The sequence below is a fragment of the Mercenaria mercenaria genome, chromosome 10 (genome assembly GCF_021730395.1).
Source record: "Mercenaria mercenaria strain notata chromosome 10, MADL_Memer_1, whole genome shotgun sequence".
In the NCBI taxonomy this organism is placed as follows: Eukaryota; Metazoa; Mollusca; class Bivalvia; order Venerida; family Veneridae; genus Mercenaria; species Mercenaria mercenaria.
In genome coordinates, this window is record NC_069370.1 from 57,701,871 (window position 1) to 57,728,188 (window position 26,318).

A 26,318-nucleotide genomic window follows, 5' to 3' on the forward strand; every position below is an offset into this window, starting at 1 on the left:
CATGATCTCAATGGACCAGAAAATATAACAACACCGAGTCCAGGTACGGGATGATTTTTAACAGCCGTCACACGGCACTTAAAGACTGTTGTCTTGATAGTAAATATCATCTTTAAGAAGATCCACCGAAAGCATGCAATGCTACCAAACAAAACAAAAGCAGACTTGGTTTCAGTGAGTCTGCTATTAGGAGGTAAATGTGCAACACCTCTCATGCCCCGTAACACTATGCTTAGTAACAAACGTCTGCTGTAAATTGTTCCAGATTTTACGTTTTACTTGTGTGAAATGTATAAATTTCTGAATTTTGACAAAGCAGACGTTTATTGAAATAATGAATAAATTCTCGTAGCTGTCTCAGAACACGTATGGAATCTCGACTTCAGTAAATATATTCACAGAAAAATTACATACACCAGTTAACAGGAGCAGGTGAGACACAAGATCTGCTGGTGAGTGGAAACGTATTAACAGTTAAGTGAAAAGACGTATGGTATAAAATGGAGAAAAACACACTACTAATTTTAGGTGTAATCTGATATTTTTGCCAAAGTAACAAAAATGTTAACTGATTAATTCTAGTGTGAAATCTGATGGCTCATTTGAACCTCGTTTTCACAGCTGATCCCGTTTGTCTATTTGAAGATTAGCACATGTACTTGTACACACTATCATGGATATTCTTTTACAGAAAAAGTGGATCGTTTAGAGATGCGATACTCTGTACTTCGAAAGAAGTAAAGAACTTTCATAAAGAATAATATTGTATGAGTATTTAGATCTATAAATTAGTATATGAGAGGTGATCGTTATTTATTAAATATACCATTTTTAATTTCATTTTTAAAACGGTGTCTTTTATGTAATAAAACAATCTGTTAGGCTGAGGTAAATGAATGCATATACATGTACACTTCATATCTTGTTTTACTCGTAAGTTTGTTCTGGGCGTTCCCGTCTGTGTAGAAAGAAATGGAAAATCGTCATCTTATAGTTTGTTACAGCTGACTTTAACACTACTGAACACCTTGATATATGTCTTTACGCTGTTGACAGCTCTTTGTTTTAGCCTCCGTCGGCCGTTTCATATATACAAAGGTTAAATGGAATACAGAGCATCGTTTTGGCCCGAGCACAATGACTGACTAGCATGTGGTCCGAGTGGTTTCTCTTACACTATCTATGCTTGGATCGCTCGAAACCCTGGACCACTCGAGTAGTTTGCATATACACTGGCGAGGTTTTACTTATGTTATAATTCAATCATTTTGTAATTAAAAGGACCAACCCACACATTTTAGGTGAAAAATAATTTCTCTCAAAAATCCATAAAAAGTGAGTGCTCTGAAAGTGACTAGTGGTATAAACTCATTGACATAAGATTTTTGCAAGATATTCATATTAATAACCAAACATTGTGCAGAAGGTAGTAAACACTGCAACGCTTTTGAAATAATGCAGAAAATTTACATTCTTCTATCTAACTTTTATTTTCACCCCCTTCATCAATTTTCAATGTCATATATACATTCTACGCTAAACTTGTTGGAAATGAACATGTTGAAAATTTTCACCCAAATTGTGAGCGAGTAGCTGTTCTAAAATAGCCGTTTCACATAGAAACAAACGAATGGCCTTATGGACTCTACTAAATTAATGGGTAGGAATTTCTAGGAAAACGGAAGAGTGAGACACGCTGATGCAATATTGTTTCTGATCCGAAGTGCAAACGTTTGTAATTACTAGTAGTAGAAAATGTTATAATTCGATTATTTTGAAATAAATGCACATTATAGTTTTACCGCTCTGTTTAAATTTCATTGTTCATTACAATCATAAATATTTAAGCTTGTTGAAATGTTCCAATCAGTTATTGCATATTGTAGCGCTGGTTTTCCAGTAGCAGTTAGGTTGAGATCAAAGTTCTTTGTTGAGTGCGGCTAATATACATCCTTTATATGAAAGTTATTTACATCAATTTACGGTCATTCATGATTGTGTATCTTGTACAGTCACAACCTTGCCATGGACCTTTCCTTCTTGTAGAAAGAAATAAAAGACGTTCGTACGTCTCGTTAGATGCATTTCCAACGACATAAAGTGATTTGAATGTTACACTGCACCACTGAGTGCGGGAGGTCGGGGTTCCAGGACCCTAAATATAAAGGTAAGCTTTATTTAACGTCGCATATTATCAACGTACAACACGAGGTACATAGCTCCTGTGTGACAAACTAGATATTCAGTAACAGACACTTACCTGTGCTTATTTTACCTTCTGGCACAACCCTTTAAATGCTTAAAAAGTGAGCTACGAGTACCAATCTTTTTATGACCTGGCCCGGGATCGAACCCCAGACCTCCCGCACATAAAGCAGACACGATACCACCGAACTATTGAGACGGGTCCATGGCAGCGTCGAATTGCTTTTGTCTCTTATCAAATGATCAACTCGACCGAGTTTACTTCGAGTTTTTTTTACAGAGCTGCCATTGTTCCAGCTGATGCTAATTTAAGTATCATTGTGATCTTAATGGAAACATACAATCTTCTGTCAAAGATCTATAAAAAAAAAAAAAATCTGAAATTCTCATAGGAACATAGTTATAATGAAATTTGTTTTAATCTCGTGGAGCAAACGAGATATCGGTTAACAATGTAGACGCTTTCTTTGCCTTTTACTGAATAGTTGTTTGATGTATAGATCACAGTAATTTCTGATTTCACAAGAAACGTCCAGTTTAAATTCTGTTGCATATGTTCATTTTGTTTGCTGCTATAATTATAGGATTAACTATCATTGTAAAAAGTAACAGCTTTAACATAATATTTTATTGTCAGTTAATCAGTTCATTACAAACTTCTTTTGTGATATTTCTTTTTTTTAATAAACCATTCCCGATGCCCTCTGCGATGTCACGTTTTCACTCCTGTTGAAGATCAGCAATCCAGACACACCTTCGTTTCTTCTTTAGACTAATACGTGACGAGATGTACATCTTTATATATAATGAATCATGAATACTATTTTCTGGGAGAGTTTCATTGAATGATTTTGCTTACAGCTCTGTTATTCATAGTCGTTTAAAAGATCTAATATCATGTTATTTTGCTTTATGTCTTGCCAATTTTAAATAAAACTTATCTTATTTAACGATAGCATTATGTCGATCGTGTCATCGTCTGTCAAGCAGGTACATGCTATTTGTACAATAGTGTGTTAGCGCGATGTTGACAGACTGATACTGGGAATGCAGTATGGTGGCGAAGACGAGGTAATACTTGACGTTATCGTGTTAAATAGCTGCCGCAAAATGTACACGTGATACCGGGACAGAACGTTGGCATAATGTTGATGAAAAGACAGCACGACGGTGATAGACTACAATAGCATACTACCTGAGACGCGTGCGATTTCTGCTATACCAAGTATTTAGTAAACGCGATACAATGACAGAAAATAAAATCTGCACAGAGATCATTTGGAAGCATAGAATGCAACCAAGCCTCGGTTTGATCGAGTCTGATCATGAGAGGTAACTTAAGATGCAACACCCTTCACGCCCCCTAGCACCGGCTAAAGTGGAATTCTATTACAGTAAAAATGAGTGTACTCCATGATCCCAAAGGACAAGAAAATACAAGAAACGCGGCAATGCCACGAAACCAGGTTTTCAACACTTTTCATAAGAATAAACAAGAGTGCCAGAATGTCACAATATACGCCCGTCACAGCAAATTTCTTTACTCTAGCACCTGTATTTGCAGATGTAATTTTAATTTTGTGGTTGTTTAGTAATCATTGTAATTCTTTTGTTTTTCTAAGTCCACAAAAAAACTCCTTACCAGGTAGAGATACCTTAAAATACACCTAAAATTAGAAAGTAACAACTATGTTGTACCACAGAAAAGTGGTCTTGGTTTTTCCCTACGGTCAATTATAAAAAAGTTACAATATAAGTTATTTATAGTAACAACTAAGGGAAGTTAATCTTAAAAAAAACCCCCAGAAACCCCAAAATCAATCCCAAGCTACAACTTTATATAAGTTTTCTATACACCAAGTTTCATCATGATAGCTCATTCCTAAGTTAAGTTATTGACCAGAAACCCTTTTTCTATTTTAAGTAACAGTGACCTTGACCTTGACCCCAGAAACCCCAAAATCAATCCCAGCCTTTGTCTTGATATAAGCTACATACATACCAAGTTTTATTCAAATATCTTTACCGAAACAAAAGTTATTGACCGGAAACCCTTTTTCTATTTTAAGTAACAGTGACCTTGACCTTGATCCCAGAAACCCCAAAATCAATCCCAGCCTTTGTCTTGATATAAGCTACATACATAGCAAGTTTTATTCAAATATCTTTACCGAAACAAAAGTTATTGACCGGAAACCCTTTTTCTATTTTAAGTATCAGTGACCTTGACCTTGACCCCAGAAACCCCAAAATCAATCCCAGCCTTTGTCTTGATATAAGCTACATACATACCAAGTTTTATTCAAATATCTTTACCGAAACAAAAGTTATTGACCGGAAACCCTTTTTCTATTTTAAGTAACAGTGACCTTGACCTTGATCCCAGAAACCCCAAAATCAATCCCAGCCTTTGTCTTGATATAAGCTACATACATAGCAAGTTTTATTCAAATATCTTTACCGAAACAAAAGTTATTGACCGGAAACACCAGTTTGACGTCGCCGCCGCCCGCCCGCCCGACCGACATCTACCCCAGTCTAATAACTCAGGTTTTCGTTGAAAACCTGGTTAATAACAGGACTGAATCCAAGTACGGGGAGACCTTTTACAAAAGACGGCGTGATGGTGACAGCGTAAACCTCCCCCCTCCCAAAAAAAACCCAAACAACAAATGTACAAGTTATACCCTACGCTTACTATATTATAGGAAACATGGTCAGGAACGGGAAAATGTACTAACCCATTTCAATTGCGCGTTCCTCACCTAAAACGCGCATTTCGGTAAATGGATACTATGCATATTGAACAACTGGTAAGTTATCTTCCACCGTGAACCAGTCACATTGTCTCAATATTTCAAATCACAGAGACACTCCGCATATTTAATGCTTTCATACCTATGGGTAGGGTTTGACATGTACTGTGGTATTTTCTTTCTGGTCTAGCGCCAGCGGGAGTGGTAGTAGTAACACTGACAATAACAACAACAATAATGGTGATGATAATACATGTATATAAATAAAAATATGTATAGAAATTAATTTTGTTTATGCAATGGATCATACAATTACTATATATACAGAAGCATATAAATGTATCACAGTAGTGCACATATTTTATCATCTATTTCAAAGGTTTAACTTGCAAAATTCAGTCACAGAAACAGAATAAACAAGATCAATCGGAGGACAGCCACGCTCGACTAATCAACAGCCTTGTCACTAATGACAACTAAATGAATATAAAGGTCGAAAAAGCGATTTGTTTTTTGTTGTTGTAAAAATGCACAACAGAGCTATGGAACTTGTACACTGCATGTCAGCTCATCACAGTGGATAAGTGTTTGAAATTTCAATCTAATCTCGAGATATCTGCTTACATACAAAAACTTAACCAAATCGGGTCGACAACACCGACGAATGGACGAGTCCAATAGCTCAACCTATTCTTTGAATAGCCGAGCTAAAAAGCCAGCTATCTGGCGTGTTTGAACCACTGATGTCCAAACTGAATTATTTTCATCAAAGTAGTCTGTTGCGCAAATGCGCATAGGAAGTACCAAAAAGAATGAACACGTTATTATATGAGCCATGCCATGGGAAAAACAACATAGTGGTTTTGCGACCAGCATGGATCCAGACCAGCCTGCACATCCAGCAGTCTGGTCAGGATCCATGCTGTTCGCTAACGGTTTCTCAAATTGTAATAGTCTTTGAAAGCGAACGCGGATGCGCAGGCTGGTCTGGATCCATGCTGGTCGCAAAGCCACTATGTTGGTTTTCCCATGGCGCAGCTCAATTATGTAAACTTCAACTATAGGTATAGGTATCTAAAGGATCACACAAAACAAGCAGGGTTTGAACTGTGAAGATTGCTTGAACATAGTAATGATATATGTTTGCAGGCATGATTGCTCGTTCACTTATAGCAGAAGACAGTCATGCTCATTCGAGAAAAAATGCTTACATTTTGTAATCCTCATTATTGTATCTAGCGTATTTGCTTGTATATGACACAAATTTGACATCACAATGAAACTGTGTTCAAAATGATATATACAATGTACTAGATATCATGTTACTTGAAGATAAATATTTTGTACAATGCGTAATGCCGCAAACAAGTTTTTATTCAATAAATCACCCATTTGTCGGTATAAAACAAATATCTCATAAACATGGAGTGGAAAAAGGTAGCGGATATTGTGAACTTGGTATTATTTTACCCACGTCCACAAGATCAACGATCTAAGTACAAATATCACATACAGCATTAGTTGAATGAGATAGCGGATATTGTGAACTTGGTATTATTTTACCCACGTCCACAAGATCAACGATCTAAGTACAAATATCACATGCACCATTAGTTGAAGGAGATAGCGGATATTGTGAACTTGGTATTATTTTACCCACGTCCACAAGATCCACTATCAAAGAACAAATATCACATGCACTATTAGCGGAAGGAGATAGCGGATAGTGTGAACATGGTATTGTTTTACCCACGTCCACAAAATCAACGATCTAAGTACAAATATCACATGCACCATTTGCTGAAGTAGATAGCGGATATTGTGAACTTGGTATTGTTTTACCCACGTCCACAAGATCAACGATCTAAGTACAAATACTAGTATCACATGCACCATTAGTTGAAGGAGATAGCGGATATTGTGAACCAGATATTATTTTACCTGTGTTCACAAGATCCACTTTCACATCCAGTTCAACGTGTATTTGAATATTATGTATATATCTTAAATTTATATCATTTTAAAAGTCTGTATCAATCACATGAAGATGTGTTAGTGCGTCATAACATTGGGGTTGTTTCCAAGGTCGTCGCCATCATGAAGTTCGTTAACTTTATTTATGTTTTCAACATTATTTTCATATTTTGGAGTATATTCTTGATGATTATGGCGATCTATCTCATGTTCCAAGTACGCTGTGTCACGACCCAAACGCTGTGCTATCGTCATCTGAAATAAACAAGAGCTGTCTCCATAGGATGACACATGCCCCCGATGGCACTTTAAATGAATAGTTATGGCCGATGTTCGAGTTTAGGACCTTTGACCTACAGAGCTGGGCCTTGCGCGCGACACGTCGTCTTACTGTGTCACACATTTATGCGTAGTTATTTTAAAATCCATGCATGAATGACAAAGATATGGACCGGACACGCCCATCAATGCACTATCATGAAAAAAGACCTTTAACATCTAAGTGTGACCTTGACCTTTGAGCTATGGACCTGGGTCTTGCGCATGACACGTCGTCTTACTGTGGTACACATTCATGCCAAGTTATTTGAAAATCCATCCATCGATGACAAAGATATGGACCGGACACGCCCATCAATGCACTATCCCTTAATGTCTAAGTGTGACCTTGACCTTTGAGATACGGACCTGGGTCTTGCGCGCGACACGTCGTCTTACTGTGGTACACATTCATGCCAAGTTATTTGAAAATCCATCCATCGATGACAAAGATATGGACCGGACACGCCCATCAATGCACTATCCCTTAATGTCTAAGTGTGACCTTGACCTTTGAGGTACGGACCTGGGTCTTGCACGCGACACGTCGTCTTACTGTGGTACACATTCATGCCAAGTTATTTGAAAATCCATCCATCGATGACAAAGATACGGACCGGACACGCCCATCAATGCAATAACCTTTAATGTCTAAGTGTGACCTTGACCTTTGAGCTACGGACCTGGGTCTTGCGCGCGACACGTCGTCTTACTGTGGTACACATTCATGCCAAGTTATTTGAAAATCCATCCATCGATGACAAAGATATGGACCGGACACGAAAAATGCGGACAGACCGACAGACCGACAGACAGACGGTTCAAAAACTATATGCCTCCCTTCGGGGGCATAAAAACACATGCATAAATTCATCTACACCAACTCGTATGGCGTTATTATTTAATGCTCTATTAATACTGACTTCAAAACGCGAGCCAAAACGAACAGTCTTCAGTTTTTTTGTACACATTGAAGTCTTGCTCATAAAAGTTGAATATATCACGCACTGCGCAAATTTAAGGGTAAGATGCTTTTGATTATACATGTATTATGTCTGAAACACTTTTTGTTATAAACATTTCTTAGTAAATTCTATTTTCGATAATTGTTTCCAATATTTTATTAAATCTAGTTTTGATTGCCTCCCTTTATGTGCAATATTGAAAGTAGTGCTTTTCTAACTATTCTTTAGTAGGACAGCTGGTTTATCTGTTTAAACATAAACATTCAAAGCCTTAAGGAACTTTCAAGAAAAGGGCCTAAGTATAAGGGAGACGGGAGACACTCCAATCAGACGATATTCCACCCGAGTGCGACTACCTAATAGTATGCTCTTGTATACCGTTCTAGCAAAACTTCTTTGTTTTTTGTTTTTGTTGGGTTTAACGTCGCACCGACACAATTATAAATAGGTCATATGGCGACTTTCCAGCTTTGACGGTGGAGGAAGACTCCAGGTGCCCCTCCGTGCATTATTTCACCACGAGCGGGCACCCGGGTAGAACCACCGACCTTTCGTAAGCCAGCTGGATGGCTTCCTCACATGAAGAATTCAACGACCAGAGTGAGGCTCGAACCCACATCGGTGAGGGGTAAGTGATTTGAAGTCAGCGACCTTAACCACTCGGCTACGAAGGCCCCTAGCAAAACTTCTGTGAATGTTAATAACCAAGAGAACACTTGTTTTCCATTTATCCAGTAAAATTTTTAAAAATATAACACTAGATGTGTCCTTACCTTTAATTGTAGAATTCTGCTAGGTCCAATAGCCTATATTGAGAGGAAAAGTAAATTGATTAAAGTGATATAAAAATGGCGTTTCCGTTTTACTACGTTAAGTTCCTTTTCAAATAAAATGCAATTAAATGTAGGAAGTCGCCTTTGACTTCCATCTGGATCGATGTCATTCAAAACATATAAAAAGTTAAACTAAGAAAAAACAGAACTGCACAACTGACTGAAAACATCACGAAGAAAGCGGAATTTTGAAAAAATAGGACCACGGTTCTTTACTTCTAATTTTATTTAGTACGAAATATACTTACAATATATGTTACGTAGCAACTGTAGGTAAGTAATATTATAGCCGTGATGAAATAAATATACCAGGCTTGGCCACTTCCCTGTAAATAATTACATGTCCTTGTAAATTATACGATTATATTGAGTACGTAGTTACTAGATGATTACATGTCGCAAATTCCTTATGAATGATCAAATGTATACAGGTCTAATTATCAATACTAACTATTAATGCATAGTTAGTACATCGCACATCTTAATAGAAATTAAATGTAGAGTTTTTGTATCGTACTTTTATGAAATTACATGTTTAGTAAGTATATGAATAGTTACATGAATGTTTAGAATATCGCAAACTTTTTTGAAATAATTACATGTATATTTAAAACATCGCAGCTTCCTTAGAAGCGATAGCACAGAATATATGCATTTGCTGCCACGTCATTTCACACGACCTGGAATTTAGTATTCATTTATCATATCCTTACTTCAAAAATATATCATCTCTCCAATTCATGGTAAAAAAAACACAACACAAATGATATATCGTTACTTCCAAATAAATGATTACACCTGCTTTCATGATATTACCAGTTCACATTAAATGACATTAAGTAAAATACAGATCGCTAACGCTCCATGTGGAAGAGAAAAAGCTAAAATTATTCAGTGTTTTCAAATGATCAAAACAAAGATTATTTAAGAAAAACGGTCATGGACCACGCTGATTTGCCCGAGCGACCCCAGGTGCTTGAGGCATTAATACTTGAGTGAGCGGCGTTTCACTGCACGCGAATGCATATTCGTAGCATGGCACTAACTTTACTGATCAAAGTTCAGTTTCTAACATTGCCTTTGCAATCTGATGGACATTTTGAACTAAAACAATACCAAAATACTTACAACAAATAATATCACGAGATAGAAGTTTATAACCATAACCAAAACAGCAAGACACCATACAACTGTTTTCATAACCCTGTAATAAAGCTGACAGTCTTAAAGATATCCCAATACCCATCATTCACTATTAAAATACTTCCTCTTTAGATTATTACTTTAAATGTAGAAAATACCTATCAAATTGATTACCTTTACTAAATACACAGATTAACTGAGCATGTAGAGTTACATTCATGTCATGCAAATGTCACGTAGCCATTAATTTTGTTAAAACAATTCCAGATTTTAGCGGAAGAACACTTTATACTGTGTTAAACAATACATGTAATAAGTATATACTATTTTAAACTTAAATGCATGGTACTGTTAATATAAATACAGTTTTGAATTTTATGTTTACACAAACTATATCCAGTAATTGCTCATGTTTTTATACACAATTTGAGTCAAGAATACCCTTAAAGTTATCAATTAGATATCAAATAAATACTGTCTTCAGAAGCATGAATAAACAATGAAGACTAATATTTCTTAGTTCATTTCTGTATGCTTTACATAACGATCTTTTTAGACATACAAATATAATTCATTAATTCAGGATGATATAATGTAGCATAACATATAGACTAGCAACTAGACTGACAATAAGAAACATTTCCCCCCATTTTTTTCATGTTTTTAATGTAATTTCATAAGAGTCAAATGAGTTGAAAGTCTGGAAATTCTGGAGATTTTCTCAGAGAAACGACTATAAGACACCTGATATTGGAATAGGATATAGACTGTCACTGTTTACTAGAATTAAAATATAAAAAAGAAAATATAACTGAAACATATGTCCTAGTCTAGGAGTCAGTTTACATTAAATAGAATGAAAATGGTATTCGAGACTATGGAAACATTCAGCTGACGCTGTTATTCTAAACCATAGCGGAAAGGAGGGCTGAAATATCAAACCGATCGGATAGATTCGGGGGAATTAATTAAATTTTTTTATGTGATATATTCCGATACCATACTGTAATGTCAATTAACATGACTTCTAATCTTGATTAATAGTAAATACACATGATTATGTACTTTTACAACTGCACATTTCTTGAGTTTGTAAATATTTTAACATTGCCCTTCAAACCACAGTGATCAGAAATGAATTTAGATAGCAAAAAGAGTGATACTACCTTCCATTTTTAAAATCTCCCATGATTCTCCTGCTATTTGTGCAGTGCAGTATGGGTAATAATGCAAATGGCAGCTGTATACTTTGTAGCACGTTAAGCCAATTATTCATAAGGTCAAGGTCTTTTGTAGCCAACAAGGCAACAACGATTGTTGGTATCATGGCTATGGATCTAGTCAATAACACTCTCTTCCACTTAGGCCACTGAATGTTTAAAAACCCTTGCATCACAAACTGACCAGCATATGTCCCCTGTAAAAAAAATGTAGTCAATATCAATGAGTTGGATATTTAGCAAATAATCAAGGACTTCGGGTTTTTTATAGTTTGATTAACCACGGTTCAGAGTTCAGATACGCAGGAACTGAACAATGAGGGAGTTAGCCCGAGTGGTTAAATAACCAAGCATCTGAATGATGTACGACCATTAATGTCCATTTTTTTTATTTAAACATGCTTCATAAACATGATGATAATAATTCAAAGTCCAACACAGTGTTACTTCCCCTTATCGGTACAATGTTGATAAAAAATATGTACTTTTTTCTAATTTGGAAAGTGGTGTACCATATATCTACTGACGTCAAAATTGATGTCAGAATGTTGTCTTACTGTTCCGTGTGTCAATTGTTGTTTATCACAGAATAATGAGAATGTATAACGATTGACCTCATTCTTTGTTTAAAAGACAGACACACTGAGTGATGTTAGAATCAAATATAAAATAGCCAAAGTTAGAAAAAAGTCTATCCTTTAATGAATTTTTCCTTATCAAAACTGTTTATTCTTCTGAAACGTTTATCCCAATTCCTATGAAACCCTATTTCTGGGTTTGAACACTGTTTTAACTTTAAAATCCATATATGCTTACAAACCGTCATTGTGGAGCTCTGACCAGCGGCAAGTATCCCTATTCCCCAGATGACCTTCATAGTCAAACCATATTGATCATTCAGCCATTTACCCTGCAAAATAACAAATATGCGACTGTAAAAAATGTTCGTAATGCCGAGCAGGGAAGCGTGAAGAGAAATCGATACGCTTTATCGACATATTGCAGTTAAAATAGTATTTATATATTGTCTACCAAATAAATAATAAATCAATATCATTAATGCAGTGCAGTAAGCAGGCTAACTGTGTCTGACTTAACAAAAAGTCAAACAGAACACCTTTACACTAAGACCACCAAGCCTTTAAGACCATCTTTTAAAAGAGAGGCAAGTGTGTGATTTTATTAGCAAGCATATTCCTGTAAAACCTCAGTAACTATTCCAAGTTATACTAAGCATTGACAAAAGTAATTCTAATCGTAAACAAACATATACTTACAGCCACTCTAAGACTAGGATCGGGATAACCAGGACCGGAAAATGCTTCCGCGAACACTGCCATCACAAACAGGTTGATCAGAAATGAAACGAACAAGGCTATTCCTGTAAAATATGACTGTACCCATGAAATTGTTTATAATAAAACCCGTCTTACGAAAGTAAAAGAAAAATCTTCAAAAAAGCTGACCTTTTATCACCAATAAGTGAACAAACAAAATTAAATATATGTTTTGTGTGGATTTCATACGGCAGGAGCAGTATTCTTCACTTTATTAACGTGTCTACATCTAATAATTTTTCACAGAAATCGGTTTGCTTTATGAAATCATCACAACCGTGAAAGCGTTCAAAGGCTATATCGAGTTTAATTTTCAGGTCGGAAAAATGTTCTATGTGCTTAAATATATTCTAACCTGATTCTATTGAGTTATACATATTTGCCTCTCTCACAGCACCCTTGTCTCGTCTATCTATGTCCCTAGACTGAAAAACGTCGAACAATTAACAAAACTACATTTAATTTCATTGTAAAGAAGTAAAGTGCGATATTCTAAATGTTTTAGCCAACTGTTTTTATTTTTGTGGAAGCGATTTAAGTTCTTGTTCTGTGTTATATAATAATGCCAACGAATTGGCAGGTTTTACGACAAGTTATCTTACGAGAATTTCGAAGCATGGTGTTTGTTTTGAATGTAAAACAGCTCTTTTATGAATGTTAATGTAAAATAAAACTGGAACAAGATTTGGACAGTTTGATGCTATCATGGATCACACGCATTTTAAAAGTTCTTTATATTTTGAGCATACATTGTAATGAATTAACTTTTGACTTGATTAACAGACCAAAATTGTTCCAAGTATTGTCATCAAATGGGGTACATGGAAAACTCTATAATACTATCAAAGCCATGTATACATTAGTAAAGGCTAAGGTACGGTGTTCTAATGGAGATATGACGGGGAGTTTTATGTGTCCTCTCGGATTAAAGCAAGGTTGCTCTGGGAGTCCGATTATGTTTATCCTGTTCATAAACGATCTTGTTAAGCGGATTGGAGAATCAGGATATGCAGGTATACAGCTCTTCCCACACACGGAAGAAATATTATCATTATTCTTTGCTGATGATTTAGCTTTGACAGCGGATACAGTTGTTGGTTTGCAACGTTTACTAAATATATTAAGCACCTTCTGTGACGATTATAACTTGCGTGTAAATGTTAATAAGACAAAAATCATGGTACATAAAAATGGTAGCGTTTTATCGAGAGCTGAACAATGGACCTACAAGAATGAACCAATTGAAGTAGTAAAGGCGTTTTCATAAGTTGGTGTTCTATTCACTAACCAGCTAGCTTTAACAAAAATGGCAAATGAACAAGCGCTGAAAGGGAAGCGAGTCCTTGTACATTTACTTTCAAAATTGTATAAATATGGTCAGTTGACTAAGGAAGCGTATTTCAAAATATTTGATTCGAAAATTTCACCAGTGTTGTTGTACGGATCGGAAATCTGGGGCACAAATAAGATGCAATCAGTTGAACAGACTCAGATATACGCCTGTAAACGATACATGTGTACTCCTCGTAGGACATGCAATGCAGCGGTTGTAGGAGATTGTGGTAGACATCCTATGTTTGTTTCTACGGCTAAAAGAGTAATAAAATACTGGCTACGCATATTAAAGCTAGATCAAAGTAGATATGTCCGTAAAGCGTATGATATGATGTATATTTTAGACCAAAGTGGTCAAAATAACTGGGCTACAAGAGTCAAAAGTTTACTGAATAATGTAGGCTTCGGATATGTATGGTTGGAACAGAATGTGCATGATGAAAATGTATTTATTAAGAATTTTGTAGGCAGACTGATTGACCAATGTATCCAAGAATGGTTTGGCAAGGTTAGAGATAGTAGTAAACTCAGCACATATGCTTGTTTTAAATTACGGTTTGAACATGAATGTTATCTGAATTGTGTAAATATTCGAAAATTTAGAAGTGCTTTAAGTAAACTAAGATGTTCAGCACATGATTTGGATATTGAAATAGGACGATATAATAATATTCCTAGGCATCAACGTATTTGCAGACTTTGTCAAGGCGATATAGGGACAGAGTATCATTTTGTTCTTAAATGTCCTGTGTATAGCGATCTCAGGCATAAGTATATTCCTTACAAATTCTTTACGAATGTCAATGTACACAAGTTCTATATATTGATGTCTTCTTCTAATGAAATTATTGTCAATAATTTAGCAATGTATATATGGTATGCAAGCAAACTCAGAAAAGATCTTTTGAACTGACTTGTACATGTATATACAATCATGTACCATACACCACATTGTCAATAGGTGTAATATATATTTTGTTATACTATGTTGTCATGGGCCGGCGGCCTTCAGCAATAAAATGTTTGAGTTTGAATTAAAAAATAACATTACCAAGACGAGAGCGCTATGTAGATATATATTATGGGGCATGATCACAGCACCGACTATGCCTACCAGCTGTTGAATCTCGGCTTTGTTACAGTCCTCACACCATGGAATAAACAACCCTTTTAAAATACTCACTTGGTTAGGCACAACCGTTATGTACTGAAACAAAGAGAATAAAATGAGTACAAGGACTCCCGCCACGACAGAATTCCGCCGTCAAACATTAACAGATTACAAAGGCCACGATATCCCCTTTAAATAAGTAAAAAAACATTTAACGGTATCTATTTAATGGTCCGTTCTTTTAATAGAGAAATGGCTTGTAGAAGGCCGATGATTCTATCCAGGTGATTAATACAGCTTCGGCAAATAATGCTACGAGGTGCACTTGGAATCTTTATCCATCATTCAAGTTGAAAAGTGGCCAGGTGTAAAATATCGAGAACCAAAAAAAGTTTTAAATGTATACTTCAAACTTACTATATACATAAATGTTAAAGCCATTGTCGTAATAAGAGCACCAAATAACGCCTCCAGTTTTCTAAGCCCATAATTTTCCAGGAAGAGAAAGGTAAATGTATCTGCTCCAGTTATCAGGACACCTGCCCATATTGGTACTCTGAAAATTAGACACCAGGCAATACATTGATATGTGCATTTTTGCGGCTTATTATGTTTTTGACGTTTACAATTTGTCAGTTATAATGACATATATTTTTACTTGCGGGTACGAAATTTTCTAACATACATTTAAGTTATATAAGAAGCTGTCTATAAAGTTTGCACATCAGGAAACGGTTTTCGACGTACATCATTTATTTTACTTACAGCAGTACATAATTACATGTTATGTTTTTCACGTTCAGTATGTTTGTTACTTAGATATTCATTGTGACTTCAGTGTATAATTAAGCTTATTACATGTATTTCCTTTCAACATCTGAAAAATGAAGACGTCAGCAACTGGTTAATGGTTAATTCACTTACTTTCCCGCGGAGAGCAAATTTATTGCAATAGCTGATCCGATAACTTCTTGAATGTCGCTACCAATGATTGCGATTTCCATCATAAGCCAGAGTACCACTCTGGGAATCTTGGGAAATTCTAGTCGGCACACCTCGGCTAGGTTCAAGCCCGTTACACAACCCAGTCTTGCGGCTAGCAACTGTAGAACCAGTCCCAAAATGGTTGACGTCATCAACACCCATAGTAACTGAAATCACACACCGAGGCTATAGAAATATAAAGGATAATTTGAGCCGTGCCATGAGAAAACCAACATAGTGGGTATGCGACCAGCATGGATCCAGACCAGCCTGCGCATCCGCGCAGTCTGGTCAGGCTCCATACTGTTCGCTTTTAAAGCCTATTGGAACTGGAGAAACTATTAGCGAACAGCATGGATCCTGACCAGACTGCGCGGATGCGCAGGCTGGTCTGGATCCATGCTGGTCGCACACCCACTATGTTGGTTTTCCCATGGCACGGCTCATTTGTGTTTTTTCATGTTATGTACATCTGCTGATGCTATGACAGGAAACACTCTACATTCTAGTATAGAATGTGCTGAAAAGTTTATCTAAAGCTGAGGGCATAATGTGTTATCAGCCAGATTGAAGCCGATAATTTACTTGTTTTAATTATGCGTTATAGGGCTGTTATACACGGAACTCACATCTTAACAGGCACGGGTAAATCACATTTACGTCATAAGGTCAGGATTAAGCTATCTGGATCTATGACCTTGACTGATCGACAAGGGAACAAAAAATGCAAATTTTATCTATATTCTTGACAATAAACAACCTTTATCACATTTTGTTTATTTTGTTATGACTTGCCCGAGATATATGAATATTCGCGCAAAATACTTGCCAAACTCTGAGAAAATTTGACAATTTGATGTCCTCTGACAGAAAGAGAACTCAGAATAATATCTGTAAATTTCTGAAGGAAGTATATTTGTCGAGATTGTAATTTGTTTATGTTTACGCATGTTGTACAAACGATATAGATCATATTTTTACTATTCGTTAGCCAAAGACATGTAATTGTCGATATTGCTAATAAAAGTTGTTGTTGTTGTTGTTAAAAGTTCGTATGAAACAAGATGCGTGATATGTTGTTGAAGCTAGAAATGCAACTTGTGACTGTGAAGTTTGAATAACGTTATCGAATAATTCTAGAACATGACCATACGTCACTGAGGACTGAGGACTGCTTGGACACTCCAGTATTGTGTTGACTAAATAATCGACATTTATGACAGATTGAGTTTTAGTTCGATTCTTCTTCAGACAATAATATCACAAGATGTACTTGTATTAATTAAGATAATACTAATGGGTCAACGCAGAGTTCAAGACAAAACGGAAGTGAAATAAGTAGATTAACATTGTCAAGATAAGTACATCAATATTGTTAAGATGGGTATTTCAAACACGCAAAATATAAAGTGGATCAAATGTACTAGAAGAAGCTGCGTAATTAACTGAAGTACTTTTACATGTATTATTTACCTTATATAACATAATCATAAAACGAAGTCCAAAGAACGCCGCTAATGCAAAACGTAGTATTGTGTAATACATATTGCAATTCTGTCAGTGACCTTATGAAGTTTACTAAAGAGTAACCAGTGGGGGAAACTAACTACCATTGTAGAGAAGAATTTGCTAGCAGAGATGTATTTGCAATGTGTTATTCAATGAGATTATCATGAATGATTTCACAAATATACCTTGTATTTTGCTATGGCACCGGCTTGTAGATCCGATTCTATATTTCCAGGGTCCAGATAAGCTATACTCATAAGAAATCCAGGTCCAGTGAAGGCCCATAACTTTCTGAAGCTGAAGCCAGTCTGAAAGATGGCACAATTTACTATGTTATTCAAAGATATATAAGTACTACTTCATATAAGGGTATCGTATCGATACTCCTGCTTTTGGTGATAGTTCTTGGAAGGACAGCAGACGTAGACCTACTTTAAAGTACTAATTGGTACCAGCATATCAAAGATAATGTTCAACTGAAATATAACAAGAGCTACTAGAACACGAAATGCCCCCATTGATGCATTCGGTAACGGCACAAGGAACAGAAATTATTTGGTTACTGTGAACTGGACATTCGACATACTGGCCTCAAGTCAATAATTATGGGTCATAAGTGACCTCCGTATCAAATGTGATCTTGGACCAAAGCATTCTCTAGTTATTTGGCAAAAACAATTCTACTGTTCTGGGTCAATCGTGTGACATTGACCTTTGACCTACTGACCTCAAAATCAACAGGCGTCATAGCGATCCTAAGTCCAAGCGTTCTCAAGTTATTGTCCTGAAATAGTTTAACTGTTCTAGGTCACTGTAACCTTGACCTTTGATATACTGACCTCAAAATCAATAGGGGTCATCTGCTGGTCATGTCCAGACTCCCCATCAACATTCATGATCCTAGGTTCAAACATTCTCGAGTTATCATCCGGAAATGGTTTAACTGTTCTGGGTCACTGTGACGTTGACCTTTGACCTACTGACCTCAGAATCAATAGCAGTCATTTGTTTGTCATGACCAACCTCCCTATTAACTTTCATGATCCTAGACCCAAGCGTTCTTGAGTTATCATCCGGAAACCGTTTAACTGTTCTAGGTCACTGTGACCTTGATCTTTTACCTACTGACCTCAAAATCAATAGGGGCCATCTGCGTTTTCAAGTTATTGTCCGGAAACCGCTTAACTGTGCCGGGTCACTGAGGCCTTGACCTTTGACCTACTGATCTCAATATCAAAATGGGTCATCTGCTGGTCATGACCAAATCACTATCAACTTTCATGATCTTAGGCCCAAGCGGTCTCAAGCTATCATCCGGAAACGGTTTAACTGTTCCGGGTCAATGTGGTCTTGAACCTACTGACCTCAAAATCAATAGGAGTCATTTGCTGGTCATGATCAACCTCCCTATCAACGTTCATGAGGCCCAATCATTCTCGAGACATCCGAAAAATGTTTACCTGTTCCGGGACACTGTGACCTTGATCTTGGACATTAATGACCTCAATCAATACGGGTAATCTGTTGGCCATGGCCAACCTCCCTTTTAAGTTTCGTGATCCTATGTCCAAGCGTTCTCAAGTTATCCTCCGGAAACGAGTTTACTGTTCCGAGTCACTGTGACGTTGACCTTTGACCTACTGACCTCAAAATCAACAGAAGTCATCTGTTGGTCATGACCAACCTCCCTATTAATGTTCGTGATCCTAGACCCAAGCGTTCTTGAGTTATCATCCGGAAACCGTTTAACTGTTCTGGGTCACTGTGACCTTGATCTTTGACCTACTGACCTCAAAATCAATAGGGGTCATCTGCTGGTCATGACCAACCTACCTATCAACCTTCATGATCCTAGGCACAAGCGTTCTTGAGTTAATATCCGGAAACGGATTGGTCTACTGACCGACACACCGACCGACCAACATCTGCAAAACAATATATCCCTCCTTCTTCGATGGAGCATAAATACACATAAGAAATAAGATTCTGATAGATATCAAAACGTGTCACTTTAATTCTAGTATTTCCCTTCCTTAAGAATCTTTAATGTTTAAATCTCACATTTGCGGTGTCTGGTATTTTGACAAAAGTAGGCATGTCGTCACGTGATACCCTCTCACCATCATTCTCGATATTTTTTATTTGTTCAATACTTTCGCTAGCATTAGCAAGCGCTATTTCATTGCTTTTTAAACTTGATAAGTCCATTTTCATAAAAATATTAAGTTTTCATTGCACACAAATACTTTTCGAAGAAAAACAAATGTCCATCAAAACTGATAAGAAAAATATCTATGTCCAGTTAACTCACTGATATGAGGCCGATGACCACGCTGTAGAATTGATAGCTGATATATAGACTTTGGACCAATGATGTAACAAAACTATAGCCAAGGGATTCAGTTATGTAACACATATGTAAAGTGCACGAGTACTGACTTGAACCTCAAGGGACTAACAAATTGTTCGCCGAGCCGAGCCAAACACTTTCCTCACTTTCAGGTAATAATGTACTAAACATTTTAAACAAGGGTGTACCATTACATGAACATATTGATTAAATACGTTCATAGCTAAAGTTCAAATAGACTTCCTATAAGTCCCCCCTTTTTTTCTTCTCCACGAATATATATGGCATTTTCAATTTTCAATCATAATGGACATATTTGAATATAGAAATATGATACTGTATCATGTGTTTTGTTTATCTATTTCGAAGTTTATCAATTTTACCGACAGTAAAGTTATTGGAAACAAAACAAAGATCAAAACTTGTAATATGGAAGTACTATATTAGTACATATATACTTCCTCGTAAATTAGAGTAGATTGCAAGTGTTGGGACGTGTACCTGCGACAGTTCAATGTGTAGTAACTGTAATACGACCCATGCCATATAGTTTGTTAAACTTAATTTTATCAAAATGCTTTCAAATCAAATCGAAAAAAAAAGTCTACTATAGTTGCCATAAAAGGAATTTAGAACACGTGACCCATAGGTTTTTTTTTTTTTTTATAATATACCCTACCAAAGAAGCTTTATCAATGTTAATTGGTTGTGTAGGTAAGACAGTAGTAAAATATTTAAAATATGCCAGTTTCAGTAAGTTGATAATTAAAACATGTTAATGGTATTTTCGAACAAGCGAAGCGACCGAGCATTTTTTTTTAAATAGTTGCACTTTTTTCTCATATTGATAACCACAAATTATTAGAAATACAGCAGGTGTTTTTCAAGAAAAACAAAAATGAAGGAGGTCCTCAAAATGTAGCAAGAGGTTTACGTATTGAACCTCATTCACTTCATCATATCGTTGTATAATGCTTATATATGCCGCGCCCTGAGAAAACCAACATAGAGGTTTTGCGACCAGCATGGATCCAGACCAGCCTTGGCATCCGCGCAGTCTGGTCAGGATCCATGCTGTTCGCTAAAGGTGTCTCTAATTGCAATAGGCTTTGAAAGCGAACAGCATGAATCCTGACCAGACTGCGCGGATGGTCTGGATCCATGCTGGTCGCAAATGCACTATGTTGGTTTTCTCGTGGCGCGGCTCAATTATATGAAAGGCCAGAGTTGTCTTCTGCGCTTAAGTATTGGTATATCACACATATTTTCCCTTATATCATGATTGTACTTTCTTCATTATATAATATAGGCCTACTTTTAATATATGTTGTGCATTCTTTATTGTTCGCTGTAGATTTCTGTTGTGTTATGCAGATTTGTCATTACATTCTGTGCTTTTTCATTATATAATAATATGCTGTAAATTTACCATAATATTATGTATTTTTTATCATATCATATACATCTATCATATGATACACATTCTATAAAAGTGTGTTGTGAGTTAATTCAGGTGGATATCATCTACAATGTCAGTTAGCAAACAATAAAGAGATGCACTGGATAACCTCTTGTTTGCGGCTTTCACTTCATTATAACATTGTTTCGCTGTTGCGCGCTCAAACTATGTAAACAGTGGACACATTGTACAGAGGATATATCTGTTTCCCAACTGTGCACTATATCAGTGTAAAAAGCATAAAAAGCAACATTACAGACAAAAACTGTTAATGTTTTCTACCAAACTTAGAATTTGAAAACTCAGCAAATGGGCAACACTTTTTGGCCATTGTTTTCACAAGTCACATTCTTCACACCTGTGAAGAATAAAAATATATTCTCGAACAAGATCTAATTTTGCAAACAGACCGAACATATTTGTTTTCACATTTTCTGTGTAATTTGTGATCGATATATCTTTTTAGACTGACAAAACAATTACATTTTCACATTTCAGTTAGGAGCCTCCGGTTAAAGTCGCTGGTTTCGAATCAATGTAGCTTGGGATATAGAATTATTTCATTTGAGAAAGCCATTTAACTCGCTTAATGAATGTCGGTGGCACCGTCATGCCTGAAACAATGGCTATTATGGCATTTTGGGGTTTTACACCACCATGAAAAGCTGGAAGGTCGCCACATGACCTATAACATAAACCACAAAACGAGCTTAGCTTTGTAAAAAGCTAGTATGCGGCCCGTTGTCGATTTATTTTCGTGAAAATAGTTACTTTAACATGTTTTAAACTTTTAGAAAGTTCGTTCAGATGTAATTTTATGACATGAGGATTTGCTTGATTTTACCAGAAATATTTTATCAAAGCTCATCGATTACAACATGTCAGGCGGTTGCTTCCCTTTACATGTATAATCAGCACGAAAATAGTATATCGGATCCTACATCTGATATAAAATTACTATTTTTTACACTAATTAATTGAAGGTGAATCCTGAAGCAAATTCTACCAATTTAGACCTCAAGTCTTAATTCATGCAAAATTACGAGTTTGAGCGAAGAGACTGTTCTATCCGCATAATGCTGATCATTCAGAATGTGTGGATGAAAATGCTCTGGATAGTTTTGTAGCAATTGGGCCTATGTAACATTTACACCTGGTGCATATTGGAAACCAGTTAGTTTCAAATACATGTATGTATATTAAACCTACGTTCACATGAGGAATTGAGCTAAACAATAGAATAAAATGTACAACTGTTACCACCCACGGTTTACTATTAAAACATCTGAAAAGTTGCATGCAAAACTAATGTTTAGTCATCCCACTTGTAGCGTTACTTCAGTGCTGGGGTACAATATTAGGCTGAAAAAATTCGTTTGGTGCATGGTCCTATTTTAGCCATTCCTGTTCCGGCCATGTCCAACTGGACATATGACCGTATTCGTTACAGGGGTATCAATAATATGATTTGTGACAAAGGTCTCTCCTCATTACATATTATTTTTATCTCTAGTGTGCCATCCATTGCCAGCATATTACACTGGGCATGGAAAACTGACCGATTTTTTTGACCAAATTATACCTCCTGCTCCAACCATTTAGAAACACATCAAAATGTACCTATATGACATCTTGGCCGTTATGACTAACCCAACTGTGAGCTTTAGTAATCCCGGACGACAGTTATGCTATTTTGTTTTTATAGAATAATGTTTTTTTTCCGCTTCGAAACATGTTTATATAAATGACAAGGTTCAGCAAGAATGAATTTTCTCTGCGGTAAACTGTTCTCATATTTGTTATTATTTACCGTATATACTTCAAAGCAAAAGCGCTCTTGAAAAAGGGTTGTGCAGCGGACTGCCTAGTATCCTGTTTTCTTTTCAACATGATATAGATAATAATATATAAGCGATTTTCTCATGTGAGACAGGACTTTATTTATCTCCATATCATTGATATAAATGATAGTTAAACATTACTTAATGTGATAATAATGATTATTGTGGTATCATGTGTTTGGGTTATCGAAAGTATCAAACTGCCCTGCGTTTTCAAGGTAAGGCCAGAGTATAATAACATTTGTTTCTTGACACAAGGCTCTTACTTTCATTATAAAGCTTGACATCACGAAAACTTCCTTTGAATATATCTGACAGCTTCGTAAGAGATGCTATTTATTTGTACACTCTGAATAATGTAATGATTATTTAAGTTAGACTGTTTACATGTAATTTCATATACCAAGGACGCAGCTCATCTTTATTGAGACGTTGCATAGCGAACTGCATGTGCAGATAGTTGGATTCCTAATTTTGGTGCATTCCGCTACAATCCATTACATTTGGACTTAATGCAAATAAAGAGATATAATTAGGTTGAGTTATAAACTTCAACCACTTGCTTAATAATCAATCAAACAAGACCTAATCATAGTGTTTGTTAGTTTTGGGTTTAATGGCCGTTTTTCAACAGTATTTCAGTCATAACGACGGGCAGTTAACCGAACCACTGTTTCTGGATTCTCTACCAGTTCTCCGCAAGTAACTGCCAACTTTTTCACATGAATCAGAGGTGGAGGACGAATTATTTCAGACACACTGTCTTTTATCAAATCGTCACAGAGAACATACGCTCCGCCCGGGGATCGAACTCACGACCCCCGCGGCGATCCGTAGACCAACGTTCTACCTACTGAGCTAAGAGGGCGGGCTCTAGGCACAGTATACTCATAAGACTATGCATAAATGAAAGTTTGAGAAAATTGAAAAGAACCTGCGTAGTTTTAAACTTCGTGAATTTCATGTGCTCAAAATGAACATGATCTATTTCATTTTTGTTTTAAACTACAAAATATAAAATTACAAGTAATCAACACTTACATGACCCTTTGATGTTATGGGAATATGCACTTGCTGAGGACCTATTTCAAAAGTGAGCTCCTCCACTTGAATTGGTGGACCTCTTGGTGGACCTATCACATCATAGCCAGTCCTCTGGGTATTCACATTAGAGTCCGGAGTCCCATAGTCGGCCTCAAGATTCAAACCTAATAATCTCTCTTTCTCACTCATATTCCGAAATGAAATATTGCACAAAACGGTTTAAAAGGAAAATCCATATCACACAAACTAGGTTACCAGTGTATGTGTATATTTTACACTAAACGATTTTATAAAGTAGCACACGAGATAATTATAAATACGGTTACGCACGATTTCCTTATTTGGTTTAAACATGATTTGTATGTATCTCATATTCAAATAAATGCATTACATACATTCAATATTACAGTAAGAATTGCTAAAACCTTATAAATACATAAATATATAACATATAATGTCAATTCATTTCCTTATCATAAACTGATCGAATTCAATCTAGTTGTTTAAATATCAATAATTCACAAGCAAAAACGATGTACAAAAGTGTTTAAATAGATAAAACGTTTCTATCAATAATTTATAATTTAAAAAATCTTGTAATATAATCTTATACAAGAGAAGAAGCGAAAAGTATGTCATTTTTGTCAAAGTTTCCTAGATTATGATTGTAAAATATGTGTTCTGTAAAATATGTTCTAAATAAAAATCATGAAAATTTTACTTTAAAAACTACATTTTGTTTTGCGTTATAAATACCCGATCGTATACATGTAAAAGTGCAGAGTACATGCACGTTTCGTAGTTTAAAGTGTGCATTGACTAATGAGGCCGAGTACCTTTTAAAAAAATACTTCTTGTTAAGAATTATGTCATACAAGTTTGAATGTATTAATTAACAAAATAACACTGTTGTTGCTAAGTAGGGAAATTACCACAGGTGCACACCTTAGCATGCTGAAGAACATTCACAGATTTATAAACTTTCATGGCTCATGGTCAAATACTTTCAGAGGTATGCGCAACAAAGGGTTGTGATAGGAACACAAAAAGAAGTAGTGTTACGAAATGTTATCATGGCTAAAGTATACGGCACATTTTTTGAAAAATGAAATGTCATAATTCTTAAACAACCAGCCTGATTTTGTCCATAATAATAAATTCAGTTTATGTAATCAGCTGGATATACAATGTATTTTGATGTTTGTAATGTACACGTATAAAGCAGAAGGCCGACATTCTTATTTTTACAATCCCAATGTGTTTTATATTTGGATGGTAAATACATGTACCACATTGTGTTAATCCTCATACATTTTTTGTATTGACAGTTGCCCTTTTCTCTCTTTTTTTCACATTATTTATTTGATACAATGTTGCATACATTTTTAATAATAGATCACCAGCCATTAGCGATCATTGTAGAAAACAGCGAGATTACAGTGCCTACTGTCCGCAAACATCTTCTAGTAGAACGTTCCGACAGTCAAATAACGTTCCAGTAGAATGTTCCGACAGTCAAATGACGTTCCAGTAGAATGTTCCGACAGTCAAATGACGTTCCAGTCTTTCATGGTGTAGGAAGACCCCAGGATTCTCTCAGGGCATTATTTCATCACGGGTGGGCACTTGGACAGTGCCACCGACCTTCCGCAAGCCAGCTGGACAGCTTCCTCTTATAAAGAATTCCACGCCCCAATTGAGGCTCGAACCCACATCGGTGAGGGGAATGTGATTTGAAGATAGCGACCTTAACCGCTTGGCCAACGGAGGCCTTTTGTTTTTCATAATATGTAATATTTAAGGCTGGTGCACCTAGCATGGAAAATGTACTTTTAGCCATCAATGCTGTTTGTATTACAAGACGGGAAACTCTGAAATTGGCACTTCGGAGCAATAGTGGGTCCAATTTTTAAGTTAGTACCTGCCTATCAATT

At 36.1% G+C, this 26,318-nt stretch overlaps 1 protein-coding gene across 2 annotated transcripts in view; it reads right to left on the reverse strand.

Moving 5' to 3' along the window:
- Window positions 1-5,199: 5,199 nt before the first annotated feature.
- The window catches only part of LOC123561460 (natural resistance-associated macrophage protein 2-like), a 28,232-nt gene continuing 7,113 nt past the window's right edge, over window positions 5,200-26,318 (reverse strand). The window contains exons 1-13 of one of the 2 annotated variants that reach the window (XM_045353837.2): window positions 24,382-24,814; window positions 17,876-17,998; window positions 16,122-16,348; window positions 15,615-15,753; window positions 15,138-15,293; window positions 13,107-13,176; window positions 12,692-12,795; window positions 12,235-12,324; window positions 11,361-11,611; window positions 10,180-10,255; window positions 9,300-9,377; window positions 8,992-9,024; window positions 5,200-7,190 (exon numbers count right to left, since the gene is read on the reverse strand). In XM_045353837.2, the coding sequence (XP_045209772.1) occupies window positions 7,014-7,190; window positions 8,992-9,024; window positions 9,300-9,377; window positions 10,180-10,255; window positions 11,361-11,611; window positions 12,235-12,324; window positions 12,692-12,795; window positions 13,107-13,176; window positions 15,138-15,293; window positions 15,615-15,753; window positions 16,122-16,348; window positions 17,876-17,998; window positions 24,382-24,573 (1,716 nt within the window). In that variant the 5' untranslated portion in view covers window positions 24,574-24,814 and the 3' untranslated portion in view covers window positions 5,200-7,013. Of the gene's footprint in view, window positions 7,191-8,991; window positions 9,025-9,299; window positions 9,378-10,179; window positions 10,256-11,360; window positions 11,612-12,234; window positions 12,325-12,691; window positions 12,796-13,106; window positions 13,177-15,137; window positions 15,294-15,614; window positions 15,754-16,121; window positions 16,349-17,875; window positions 17,999-24,381; window positions 24,815-26,318 lie in introns of those variants that run through there. The other variant, XM_045353838.2, reaches the window with a different exon arrangement.